The sequence below is a fragment of the Brassica rapa genome, chromosome A08 (assembly GCF_000309985.2).
Source record: "Brassica rapa cultivar Chiifu-401-42 chromosome A08, CAAS_Brap_v3.01, whole genome shotgun sequence".
NCBI lineage: Eukaryota > Viridiplantae > Streptophyta > Magnoliopsida > Brassicales > Brassicaceae > Brassica > Brassica rapa.
The window spans coordinates 18,172,259-18,185,905 of record NC_024802.2 but is presented as its reverse complement, the minus strand read 5'-3'; the positions used below and the strand labels follow the sequence as shown (position 1 = coordinate 18,185,905).

At 38.6% G+C, this 13,647-nt stretch overlaps 3 protein-coding genes across 4 annotated transcripts; 1 reads left to right on the top strand and 2 right to left on the bottom strand.

Annotated features, from left to right (window-relative positions):
* Positions 1 to 334: 334 nt before the first annotated feature.
* LOC103835426 (anther-specific protein BCP1-like) lies at positions 335 to 957 on the bottom strand. The gene has a single exon (XM_009111594.3). The coding sequence runs from the start codon at positions 870 to 872 to the stop codon at positions 519 to 521; it is 354 nt and encodes a 117-aa protein (XP_009109842.2). The 5' UTR covers positions 873 to 957; the 3' UTR covers positions 335 to 518.
* A 1,244-nt stretch (positions 958 to 2,201) lies between these two features.
* LOC103835425 (T-complex protein 1 subunit epsilon) lies at positions 2,202 to 5,332 on the top strand. Of its 2 annotated transcripts, none has more exons than XM_009111593.3 (9): positions 2,202 to 2,460; positions 3,064 to 3,382; positions 3,488 to 3,836; positions 3,926 to 4,058; positions 4,137 to 4,189; positions 4,289 to 4,391; positions 4,546 to 4,712; positions 4,792 to 4,905; positions 5,002 to 5,332. In XM_009111593.3, exons 1-9 carry the CDS (start codon positions 2,262 to 2,264, stop codon positions 5,170 to 5,172), a joined length of 1,608 nt encoding a protein of 535 aa, XP_009109841.1. In that variant the 5' UTR covers positions 2,202 to 2,261; the 3' UTR covers positions 5,173 to 5,332. The 2 variants fall into 2 exon arrangements, with proteins under 2 accessions (XP_009109841.1, XP_009109840.1); XM_009111592.3 differs by having other exon boundaries at positions 4,534 to 4,712.
* A 92-nt stretch (positions 5,333 to 5,424) lies between these two features.
* LOC103835424 (rootletin) lies at positions 5,425 to 13,586 on the bottom strand. Its single transcript, XM_033276719.1, has 8 exons — positions 11,722 to 13,586; positions 11,512 to 11,619; positions 8,424 to 11,429; positions 7,161 to 7,992; positions 6,437 to 7,074; positions 6,090 to 6,237; positions 5,924 to 6,005; positions 5,425 to 5,841 (listed from the first exon to the last, which is right to left on the bottom strand). Exons 1-8 carry the CDS (start codon positions 11,869 to 11,871, stop codon positions 5,739 to 5,741), a joined length of 5,067 nt encoding a protein of 1,688 aa, XP_033132610.1. The 5' UTR covers positions 11,872 to 13,586; the 3' UTR covers positions 5,425 to 5,738.
* Between the last annotated feature and the right edge of the window lie 61 nt (positions 13,587 to 13,647).

The following is a 13,647-nucleotide window of genomic DNA, read 5'->3' as shown; positions in this document are numbered from 1 at the left end:
CTGCAGCTCTGTTTTGAATTTCTTGTTTTAAACTTGTCAGAAAACAGTGGAGGTGAAGTTTTTCTTCATTAAATGGTGATATGTCATTATGATAACTGCAGCATGTTTTGAGGACAATACAAACTTCACCGCTGCTATTCTTATAAGTTAATTGATTCAGGAAACTATTTATGAATTTTATGACGACTTCTTAAAGGATCGGATAATTTAGGGATTCTCTTATCAAACATATGCATTTCAAAAAAGATTGCCTTCAGTGGTTACGAATCTACCGAATTATCATGTATTTTGCATTTTGAAAACATAAAAAATTGACATACTATTCGATCCGTAATTCTGTATTTAATTTTATCATTGTTAATGGGAAGTTTCGTTTTACTTTTTCAGTTTTATTACAAAGACAACATTTCTCATAACAAAGGGGGAAACAAATTACAACATAGTCATCACAATCATCCATATATATATAAATAGTCTCCATTCAACATAATCTTATCTCTCTCATGATACTACACAACTCAGAGAAACAAGAAAGAACCGGCGATGGATGTAACACCAACGACGACCGCAGAGACACCAAGAGCCGCCGCACCGCTGTCAGCAGCTGGGCCCGAAGGTGCAATACTACCGTATGAGGAGTCACTTCCTAGAGGACCAGCCACAGCCACGTCACCATCACCAGGAGAAGCAGCTGCATCGTCGTCGGTGGTTCCAATGGTGTCCTCGGACACTGGAGCTTCGACATCGGTTGTGGGAGTAGAAGGAGCTTTGGAGGGTGACGATGAAGGAGATGGAGAGGAGGCAGCTGCGGCGAGGCCAAGAACGGCCAAGAACACGAGGCCAAACACTACGAAAACGTTTTGGCGACCCATTCTTCTCTGTTCTCTCCTTCAACGTAGATTCCTTTTAATTTATTTTAGGATTTGAGGTTTAGAGATTGTGATGATCGTAGAGATGGGGGTTGATGTGTATATGTAGTTGTCTTGTGTGATTGAGATTAAAAAAACAAAACAGAAAGCGTTTGTACTACTATGGAGGTATACCGTTCAATTCAATAGAGTGCCTAAAAATGGGTTTGCTAAGATATATATTTTTGAATGGTAATAAGCGAATCAAGAGAAAAGAATGGTAACATGCCAATGAATTGATTCAATACAAATATTGAACATGTGTTTCATTCGTTGATGAACCGGATAAAATGAATATAGTAGACAATGTGAAATGTTATTTATACGCTTGTTACAGAGTACACTAAGACGAATGCATACCACTGTTTTCTAATTAATATCGAGTTAAATTAAATTGATCATTTGATCAAATAAGAGAATATTTTATACATTATTCACTCCGCCTTAACTAGAAACTGAAATCAAGATGTGAAATTTATAAATTGTAACTCCGATTGTCTTGTTCGTTTATGGTTGTGATATGCAACTGACTCGTTCTGGTTTAAAATACTACTTTTTACCAACAATATTCTGGAACTTCCAATAAACTTGCATCATATATATAATCTATAAAAAAATTGTAATGCCTCGATCATCCACGACTAATGGATCATCCATACCTGTTCACTCGATCCGTGGACCCCATTCTATCCGACAACGGTGAGTTAATTTTTTCAAGGTCCAAAAGCATTGTTTACTAACCTTGCAATCACCACTCTACCTGGCCTCACCGCACAGTATCATGAATTATTTTCCGATAGGTCATCCATCTTTCATTACTCTAACCCAAACACATTTAACACTGAAACTTTAAACGGATGTGTGACGAAAAAAGTAAGTCAACTTTGGTGACATAGGTAGCCAAATCAATCTTTTTAAACCTTTCCATATATCACAACTCGGGATGTTACAAAATTGCTTTTCGGTGAATTCCCAAACCTGGTGTAAAAACTTTTAAAGGCCATTACTTAACCACATTAAACTTTTAAAGGCCATTACTTATGCCACATTGTTTCCACAACCATATAGATTTTAAGGTGGAAATTTTACTATATATATAGGAAACTAGTGTAGTAGACCAGACGTAGTTGCATGGTAATGAAAAGATCTTACCATATAAAAAAGATAGATAACTCGTTAAACCCAAAAAGTATACAGATGGGCTTTAAGCTGTAAGCCCAAATACATTTTCAGCCCATTGAATCGGTTAAAAATTACGATCTTGCCATCATAAACGAGTTAGGGTTTAACACTCGAACCACTTTCACAGTCACTCTCCTCTCAGATCAGATCGAGGGACGTTAAGGCTCGAAAATGGCGTTGGCGTTCGACGAGTTCGGGCGTCCGTTCATTATACTAAGGGAGCAGGATCAAAAGACGCGTCTTAGAGGCATCGATGCTCAGAAAGCCAATATCGCCGCCGGCAAAGCGGTGGCTCGGATCCTCCGCTCCTCTCTCGGACCTAAGGGGATGGATAAGATGCTTCAAGGACCTGACGGAGACGTCACCATCTGTTCGTTTCTCACCCTTTTTATTTTTATTTATTTATTTATTTCATTTCATATCTGCTATTGTATTTTAGAATCGGTTTAATTCATTTTTCATGAAATTTAAACCAAATACTTAGAAAAATCAAGGACAAATCTCTAAAATAGCACCTTTCTAAGTTTATATCACAAAAATAGCACTCAAAAACAAAAATGACCAAAATAGCATTTTATCTTTTGAAAAATTTAAATTTTTTTATTTTTCAAAATTTGAAATCTTATTCCCCAAAACCTCACTTCTCAGCTCTAAAACCTAAACTCTAAACCCTAAATTCTAAACCCTAAACCCCACTACTTGAGTGATATTTTTGTGACTTTTGGTCTTGAGTGCTAGTTTGGGAACAAAAACTTGATTTAGTGCTATTTTGATCTTTTTCTCAAAAATCAATACTTTAAGCTAATTAGTATCAAAAATCAATACTTTAAGCTAATTCTTGAATCTTGGCTCATAATGTCTATTGAAATTGAGCTCATTTCACTTAGCACTATTTGAAGATGCGTTGTTAACATTAGTTCCATCCTCTACAGAATCGTATAGTTTGTGTGAAGCATTTTTTTATTTTATCCAGCGAACGATGGTGCGACCATCTTGGAGCAAATGGATGTTGACAACCAGATTGCAAAGCTTATGGTCGAACTGTCGCGGAGTCAGGATTATGAAATTGGTGACGGCACAACAGGTGTTGTTGTCATGGCTGGTGCACTTCTGGAGCAAGCTGAACGTCAGTTAGATAGAGGGATGCACCCTATCCGTATCGCTGAAGGATACGAGATGGCTTCTAGAGTAGCTGTTGAGCATCTGGAGCGTATAGCTCAGAAGTTTGAGTTCGACGTTAATAACTACGAGCCGTTGGTTCAGACATGCATGACTACTCTTTCCTCGAAGATGTAATATTCGTTTTAAATATTTTTGAGTTTCCTTTCAATAGGTTTTGCTTGTAGATGAACGTTGTTCTAACTTTTTGTTGTTGTTGTTGTTGTTCGTTGCTGCAGTGTGAATCGATGCAAGCGCAGTTTAGCTGAGATTGCTGTGAAAGCAGTTCTTGCTGTTGCTGATATAGAGAGAAGGGACGTCAACTTAGATTTGATAAAAGTAGAGGGCAAAGTCGGGGGAAAGTTGGAGGACACTGAGCTTATATATGGAATACTGGTTGACAAAGACATGAGCCATCCACAGATGCCAAAGCAGATTGAAGATGCCCACATTGCTATTTTGACTTGCCCCTTTGAGCCACCGAAGCCGAAAACTAAGCATAAGGTGGACATTGACACAGTGGAGAAGTTTGAGACGTTGCGCAAGCAAGAGCAGCAATATTTCGATGAGATGGTTCAAAAGTGCAAGGTAGGTTTTCAATTTTTCCTGTTTCTTAAAATACCACAATGCATCTTATGATATTATTTATGTATGTTCCTTATGCTTTGAAATTGCAGGATGTTGGTGCTACACTGGTTATTTGCCAATGGGGATTCGATGATGAGGCAAACCATCTATTGATGCACAGGAATTTGCCTGCTGTCAGATGGGTTGGGGGTGTTGAATTAGAACTTATCGCAATTGCCACAGGTATGACATTTCCCCAAGCATCTACTTCAAATATTTATTCAGTTTTGCAGAGCTGATAGGTTATTTTTGTTTATGTAGGCGGCAGAATTGTTCCAAGATTCCAGGAGTTGACTCCAGAGAAGTTAGGGAAGGTACTATCTACTTTGAGTTGGTGTTGCCCGTAAAAAAGAATGGAATGTTTATGTTCATTTAATCAGAGTATTGAATCCCACTCTTATGCATGTTCTTAGGCTGGCATGGTCCGTGAAAAATCATTTGGCACAACAAAAGAACGAATGCTGTATATTGAGCACTGTGCGAACTCCAAAGCTGTTACTATTTTCATCCGTGGAGGTACTCGTAGCCCTTTTTTTTTGTTTGTTAACAGCGTTGAATTTTAAGTAGCTGAATGAGATATAAACATTGATGTACTGAGTTAATATGCTTCAAATGGTGGACAAAAGTATTGTTCCAATTGATTAACAATTCATTATTGGATATGGTTTAGGTAACAAAATGATGATAGAAGAAACGAAGCGTAGTATCCACGACGCTCTGTGTGTGGCAAGGAATCTCATCCGCAATAACTCAATTGTATATGGAGGTGGTGCAGCTGAAATCACATGCTCACTTGCTGTTGATGCAGCTGCTGATAAATACCCTGGCGTCGAGCAGGTAAAAGACGATCTTTGCTCTTCTCTTTGAATAATTTATTTCACAAATCTTAACTCTGAAGACACTTCGGTCTATGCAGTACGCAATAAGGGCATTCGCTGAAGCTTTGGACTCTGTCCCCATGGCTCTTGCAGAGAACAGTGGACTACAGCCCATCGAGACACTCTCTGCAGTTAAATCTCAGCAAATTAAGGTAAGTGACTTGGTTTATCTATTGTGCCGTTGGTTTGTTTTGTCGGTGACTGAAAGAAACTTGGCATTTGTGGGCGTATGTATGTATGATGAACAGGAGAATATTCCTTTCTATGGGATAGATTGCAACGACGTGGGAACAAACGATATGAGGGAGCAAAATGTGTTTGAAACATTGATAGGAAAGCAGCAGCAGATTTTGCTTGCAACTCAAGTCGTTAAGATGATTCTAAAGATCGACGATGTCATCTCTAATTCTGAATACTGATGAAGTTCTGCTGCAATCTTTGTTACTTCTTCCTTTTGCCTCTTTTGTTTGCTTTCTAATTAGCTTTTGATAACAGTTTTTCCTCTTGTAAGCTTTTATTTTAAGAATCTTCTCATTTGTGTACCTGATTTTGAATCCACTTTTTCGACAATGGACCAAACAGCATGAAAGATTCTATTACAAAATTAAAAGTCTTAACAGACGCTAAAGGCAAAACTGTTCTGAAGTCTTGGAACAATTTTTCTACAGTCATTACAAAATTAAACGTCTTAACAGGCGCAAAAGGCACAAAACTGTTCTCAAGTCCTGGAACAAATGTTCAAGACAAAACCACCTTTAATAACGTACCGAGTCCTAATTAAATATTCTAGGACTATGAAACCGAAGAACTAGATGAAAAAAGGCTGAGACATTATTCAGGATATACAAGACGACAACTATATCATTCTCTTCTTACGGGGTCGACAAAAAATGGGAAGAATAGGGAAAAAGAGCAATTTGTGTGTGTTGTGTTGTGTGTAGTTTCATGTGAGAGAGGCCTAAGAGATATCAAATCACCTGTCTTGTTACAAGATGGAAGCTAGGAGCCACAGATGCAATAAGAGACTGTATACCATAATGCCAAGCCTTGCTTGAGGACGGCTCATTAATACTCTTCCACCTGAAACCCTGCATTACACAAATCAAACAACAACGCTCAATACGATGAATAACCACTCAAGAGCCCTTTTGATATGACTTGAGTGTTTACCATATTCCATCAACCCGATCTGCTATCATCTTCCCTTGCATTGGAATCAGACCAGACATGTTGAGAGACTTGAAAACATGTCCTGCCAAAGAAAAATAGATTGTGTTTAAGATGAGTGATAGTTTGGCAATAAACGTGATAGGTATTGAGACGCCTCAGTTCTGACCTTTATCTTCATCTGCTTCGTTGTTGTTCATCAGATGCTCGGACTCTGAATCTATGTTGATTGCTAGATGATCCGTCGATGCTTTCCTCACCACTCTCACTTGCGCTGCTGTAGGCACAGCTGATATTGATTTTTTCCCCAGAGCTCCCTGAGCACAAAATGTTTCCACCGCAAATTTCATGATCAAAACATAAGCTAGTTTTAAAATATTCAAAACAACATTATCTAGTTTTAAGGTCATAACTTGGCTGCAGATATAGTAAACATATGCCTAGACAATGATACCCTAGATGGTATTTACAAGTGTCAATAATAAGCTGAAACAGCACAAGATAAACATTTTTTACCTTGTCCTCAATCTCAGATATCTCTGAGGAAGAAGACGCTCTTGGTGCTTCGAAGATGCTCCTTTCATGAACAACATCAGGCTGAACAGCTTTGCTTTGAAGTTTATCCTCAAACTCTTTGACTTTTAGTGATAATTTCTCCACAAGTTTTTCGCTGCTGACTAACTTTAAACCAAGTTCTTGTGCCTTTGATTTTGAACTCTCTGACTCAAGTAGAAGGGAAGCTATTTTCTTCTCTAGTGCTTGTAAGAGCGTCCATGACTCGGAGAAGTCTAGGTCTACAACAGGATCATCACCCAGCAGTTTCTCCAAGCCAGATATAAGCTTGGACAATTCTTTATTTGCCTTTACTAGCTCTAGCTCGGTCGTACTCTTTGCTTCAGCCGCCTCCTTCAAACCTTGAATTTCAAGATCCTTTGCTGCCAAGGTGGAAGTGAGCTCTTTCTGTTCATATGATAAGAGGTCTATCTGATGCTGCATCTTGGTGACACTATCAACAACCGCGAATAGCTTCTTTACATCATATGGACTCTGTAGGTCTAACTCATTGGTCTGATCTACTGAAGGCATCTCAATACCATTTATCTTGTCAAAAAGGGCACGTATGTCAGAAGCTGGAATTAGGCTTTCCTTTGCTTCTGCAACTCGAAGAAACACCGCGTGGCATTTTAGTAAAAGTGGTAAGGAACTGAGAGATGACAAAAGAAAATAGAAATATATATACCTTGCTCTTGCAGTTTATCATATAATGTAGAAAGCTCCACCTCTTTTTCATGCCATTTCTCTTCTTCGGCTTTGAGATTTTCCAGCTGAAGTTTCAGATCTTGGCAAAGCGCTTCTGTAGATTCCACCTTGGCCACATAACTTGAAACCTCAGTTTGGTTCAGATCTCTTTCTAACACAACCTTTTCTAAAGCGGTAGATGTTTCTTTTAGTCTGTCCTCCATATCTCGGATGAGTACGGCAGCTGCATTACTTGTTGTCTCAAATAGCTTAAGAGTAGCACATGCCTTCTCTGCGGCAGAAGATAGCTCTTTCGCTCTCCGGGAGCATTCACTTACATGAAGCTCCTCTTGTGGATGTTCGGTTGATTCAGTCTCACCACCATTGTCATTTTCTTGTAACTGAACCAACTCTAGGAGATTATTTTTCACTTCCAACTGCAGTTCGCTGGCAGCCTCGCCACATACAGACATCAAAGATGACAAGTCTGTTTCTAATGCAGCTATAGTGTTTTCCTTTTCGCGGAGAATATCTTCAGCACTCCTCACCTGTTCTTGCAGGGACTCGTTATGACCCTTGACGTTTATCACATCAGCCCTTGCTGCTGTCATGTTTTCCATCAAAGCCGCAATGAGTGTGTCAATGGAAGTTGAGAAAACGTCGAAGTTTTTCTCGAGTATTTTGTTTTTAAGGTTGACTCCCTCCGTGATCTTCCTAAGGGATGAAGAAATCTCGTCTTCATCAGCTGTATTATTCTCTTTGCTATTCTCCAGCTCAGTATCCACTGAATTATCAAGACCACTCAACAAGGATTCTGCCACAGTCGAATCATCCTGGAAATATAAACAGCGCCAAGAGAACAGCATTATCAAAAATTCGCCAAGAGAAGATACATAAACTCTGGTCAGTCTATATTGCTACATGTGCACATGCTGGATAAATGTATGTAATATTGGAAACTTATTCACAGAATAGTACTCATCATTTTTATATCCCATTACTCAATTTCTACAGAGATTTGCGATTCCTATAGAATAAAGCAGTGTTCTAAAAATCAGTAAATCAGGTCTGAACAAACGATTTTTTCAAGGAGTTCAAAAAATTGGTCTAGGCACCCGCCAAAACTTTAATTCTCTATAAAGCGCCTAGTTACCATCTAGCGGTTTCTTGACCATTGGAATAAAGCATGTAAACAGTAAACTGATATGAAAACGTCAATAAACATAAGAAGGATTGATATGGTAAGGTTCAAGAATAATGTTACCTCTGTAACGTTGTTCATCTCCCCAGCCAATCCCTTCTCACCAGAATTTATTATGATATCTCTAGCAATGACATCCATGTCTCTAAGGCTCTTAAATTTCCTTTCAAGAAACTCATTCACCCTGGAAACCAACCCTCCATCCTTTAGAACCATCTGGAGATTATCAAGATGAGCAATTATCTCCATAGATTTGCTCTGGGAATTTCCATTTGATCCAGCTAACTCTTCCATGCACACATTAAGTTTACTACTGAGAGTTGATTTCTCAACTTCAGCTTTCACCATTTCTCCTTGCAAGACAGAAAGGCTATTCTCCGCCTTCATCAGTGCCTCTTCCAGGGATCCTATCGTCAAGGAAGCCTCAGCCATCTTGCTACGCTCTAACTCTAACTCATTCCTCAAATTTGTAGTGAGAGCTTTGTCATCTTCGATTTGTTTGGAGAGCGAATCCATGTTGCTTTCTGTCTGAGCAAGTGTCTCTTTAAGTGATTGTATGGTGCTATGTGCTTCTGTTACTTCTTCTTTAACCTTCTCGAGCTCCATCTCTGCAGTAGCGGTACTGCTTTGAGCCTCTTCCTTTTCACTGATGATATCAGATATATTCCTTTCAGCCTGCTTAAGTGCAGCTTCAAGTGTATTCCTAATTGCACAAGCTTCATCCAGCTCGCTAGACAGAGAGGATGCCTCTCCAACTGCTTTCTGCAGCTCAAGTTCTACAAGCTCCTTGGCAGCTTGAACTTGCCTATTCTCCTCAGCAAGTCGATCTATGTTACCCTCTGCAGCAGACAAGGCATCCTCAACCAACTTCAAGGTTGTGTGGGCTTCTGCTAACTTACTAGCTAATGTACTTGCTTCTTCTTTTACCTTTTCTTGCTCTTCTTGTTCCTCCACTCTAGCTTCCTGCACTTCCTTGAAGTACCCAACAAGTCTCTCAATCTTTTCTGAAGAATCCTCAGTTGCTAAATCAACAGGGATGCTCATCACTTTCTGCAACAAGGTGTCATTCAGAGATAAAGACCGCTTAAGTTCATCTCTTTCGTCTTTAACAGCAACAAGCTCATCCTCTAGCTCCTTTGTCCGCTCTAAGTCTCCTGATAACGTACTTATCTGATTCTTGTAGCTATCAACTGTACTAGTTAACTCCTGCAGCTCCAGCATCAGCTTCTCGATCTCAGAGTTTTTCTCATCCAACTGAGCTTTCAACTTCTCCCTATCTTGAACAAGCCCCTTACCCTTCTTAATAGCCATGGAAAGTTTGTCTTTGAGCAACGCAGACTTCTCCTCTGACCTCTCAAGATCTGTCTCCAAAGCAAGTTTTTCTTCTTTCACTGAAGCAAGTTCGTTTGAGAGATTGCTTACCTGCAAACTAGCCAGCATTCCCTCTCCTAACATTTCCTTACAAAGTGATAACTCCAGACCACTAGCATAAAGGAGACTTTGAAATTTTTCAAATGATTCTTCGTTGCCATAAGAACTCTCACTAGAGTCCCTGAGTTTCTTTTCTATCTGATCAAAAGATCTATCAACAAGGACAGCATGATGTTCAACTCCTTCTGTCATCATCAAGCCGGAGGTTTCCACAAGCCTCCTCACAGTTTCCTCTCTCTCCAAAGAATCTCTCTCTGCAGTTTCCTCCAATGCTTTAAACCTCAAAGTTATATCATCAAGCTCCTCTCTAATGCTACTTTTCTCATCCATTTCTGCCGAAAGAGACGTACTTAATCTTTCTATCTGGTTCTGCAAAGCGATAACTTCATCCTTTGAATGTAAAAATGATTCACTAAGCCAAGTTAGGCGAGCTTCTAAGGTGGATTCGGAGATCTCCTCAGGTAAGTCAATGGAGAGGTTCATATCTTTAAGTCTGTTGTATTCTTCCCTCTCTTCTACAAGTGACCTAACCTTCTCAATGATATCGTCAGAGCTATCATTAACGTGTGGCAAGATGGATTCAATGTTTTCAATGATTGAGCTCTTTGACGACACCATTTCTTGATATGACGCAACGATGGCTTCGGATTTTACTAACTCGCCTTTGATGAGTTCTGATTCATCCAATGCTTGTAGTTTCATCAAACACTCTTCAAGTTCTTTTGCTTTCTCATCTAAAGACTGTTCCAACCCTCTCTTTGCTACCTCACATGCTTCCAAGGATACAGACTTATCACTCAGTTCATCTGCCATCTCAGCTAAAGATTGCTCAAGCTGTCCCTTGAGTAACTGAGAAGTTTCAAGAGCAACCGTCTTCTCTTGTAACTCAGCCAACCTATTCTCAAGCTCCGTTGTTTTCTCAGATATTTGATGCTTTAACGCGTCACGGTTCTGAACTAACGCCTTACCCTTGGTTACAGCCATGCTGAGCTTCTCTTTCGTGTTGACACACCTTGTCTTCTCCTGCTCAAGCTCTGTCCTCATGGACTCAATCACTTCTCTATCTTTGCTCACTTGCTCAACCAGTTTCCTGTTTTCATCTTGTAGATGGGTGAGCCTCTCGTGAAGGGATGCTTCCTTCTCCTTGAGCTCAAGTAGCTCAGAGCAAGCACCACCGAGAGCTGAACCAAAATCCTCTTGGAAACGAAGATCAGCATCATCACTAGACAAACACTTCCTCAATTGATCAGCACCGTAGTAAAACTCAGTGTACTTTGCGCTTAAAAACGCAACTCCGTTTTCAAGATTAGTAATCTTTTCAGAGACGGAAGAGCCAAGCTGCGGCTCTTCTTGCCCAAACACGTTACTAAGAGAAAGCAGAATCCTATCCGTTGCAGAAACAAGCTGCTGCTCCTCCTCGTCCTGTGAGGAAGAAGAGGAAGAAAGCTCTGAGATCTTTGCGGTGAGGTGAGCAATCTCCTCGTCTTTCTTAATGATAATCCCTTGAAGCTCCTTGAATGCATCCTCGTGATGAATCTTCTCTTCTTCGCCTTTGGAATGGTTCTCACCAGTTGAGAGGTTAAACTGTTCCTGAAACACTACAAGTTCCTTCTCCCTATCCTCCTCCTCCTTCTCATTCTGTGTATATGAATGGTAGAAAATAAACATAAATTAACAAAAGAAAGATCCTTTCAATAATTAATTAAGAAAAATAAATTACGTTATCATCAGCATCTGTGGTGAGAGCTTCTTTGCTAGGTGTGTCAAAGTTCAACTCTTCAGGAGCATCAACAAACATGTCTTCCTTACTATCAACAAAACCTGTTCCCTGTGAAATCATTTACCCAAATTTCAGCATCTAAAAATGAACATAAAAGATTCGGACAATAAACAACAAAAGCATATGGTAACATTTTAACAAATCTCACACCTGGTCAGGATCAAGCTCTTGCTCATTTGTCTCGTCATCATTCTCAATCACATCAGCAGCTACAGATTCAGGCGAGTCCTGCGGAGGATCATCATCATTCACATTTTCATCAGCTACCGAATCAGACGGAGGATCATCATTCTCGTGCATTATCACGATTGAACAGATCCAATTCAGAGAGTAGCAATATTCGTGATCGAAACAGGAGAGAGTCTACCGACAAAACTGCGAAGAGAGTCTAGAAAATGAAGGTAAGAACTAAAAGAAACGGTTTTGCTTTGTTGGTTAGAGTCGGAGATGGACCCGTGAGTAAATAATAAAATCAGCGAGAGAGAGAGAGGAGGCTACAGATATAAGAGAGGCGTTGCAGAGCAAGACCGACACGGTGCGTTTTGTTTTCTCTTCCCGTTTGTGTTTATGTCGTGAGATTGAAGTGTGTGTGATGTGTCTTAACCAATCAGAAACGTTCGCTTCCGTTTAAGCTTCAGATCACGTGACTAACTTTTTTTAATGTAGTAAATTAGTAATCTAATCCAAGGATCACATACTTTTGGTCAAAAAGAATACTTACTTAAGGTGAGACAAAATTAAAATGTGATCATAAAGTTTCTGATGTAATAAAATCTTTACATACTAAGTTTCTGAGTATACTAAGTTTAATATTCATTCAGTTTCATAATAAGTGTCACTTTGACATTTTTTATATAGATTAATAAAATGATTAAATTTTATTTAAGTTGTTATTAGTTATACATATTTGACTAATACTATTTGAGATAAATAAAATTATTTGATTTTAAGCTGAAATTAAGTATAATTTGCATTAAAATTCTAAAATGACATTTTTTGTGCATCAATAAAAAAATGTTAGAATGACACTTATTATGAAACATATAAATATTACCATCGAAAATAAAATCTATAATGGTGGATGGGAAGATGAAAATATGTATAATTTGTATTGGAATTCTAAAATGATATTTTTTATATTTCAAACGGGTATCTTCTTCTCCTTTTTGAATTTTTTTCTCTCTTCTCTCTTTTTTGATTGTGTCTTTAAGACGCAATGCCATATGGGAGCTCCAGCAAATATTGTATCTATGTTGATTGACATGGCTTCACTTGTAACCGAAGCACAAATAGAAGGTTTTAATGAAGTTCACAACCATCTCATAGAATCTAAGAGACTACTAATTACGAAATTTGTTTTGTTAGGTTTTTCTAACAATACGTAAAGGCAAATTTACAACAATATCTAAGGTACATTAATTAGTTGGTGTTTATTGGGCCTGTAGTGGACTAATAATGCTCAGTTGTCCGGGAATGAGAGAGTTGCTCTCGATGTTAAACCAAATTTCAATTGATAAACTACGTCATCTACCACAAACAATGCTTGGTACATGATATACCGGATTTGCTTAGTTTAGCAATTTGTATAGAATGGATTAAATTTGATATAATTGGATGGAGTTTTCTACCAAACGTGATTATCCATGCAGAAAATATCTCTAACTAATTAATTATTTTTTTGAAAATAAACTTGGGACACAGGTAAGCAACTGAAACTGATCAAACCCTAACGATATAAAGGTCAATGATAGATGATAAAAGGCACAACAAGCAAAAGACATCATCATTTTTGAACATATAACTTAGGGCATCTCCATCTCTACTCCATTTTTTCCTCTAAAATGAAGTAAAAGTGAATATGGAGTAAGGAATGCTCCAACTCAACTTCATATCTCACTCCATAATAAAATTTACTCTATAAATGGAGTAATCTTTTTTTTTTTGTTCATCACTCCATTATGGAGTGAAAAATGAAGTAGGATTGAAGTAATTTTACTTAATTTTCACTTTTACATTGGAGATGCTCTTAGTCTACATTTGTCTCTTTTTGTTTAATGTTAAAGCCCTTTTAGTTGA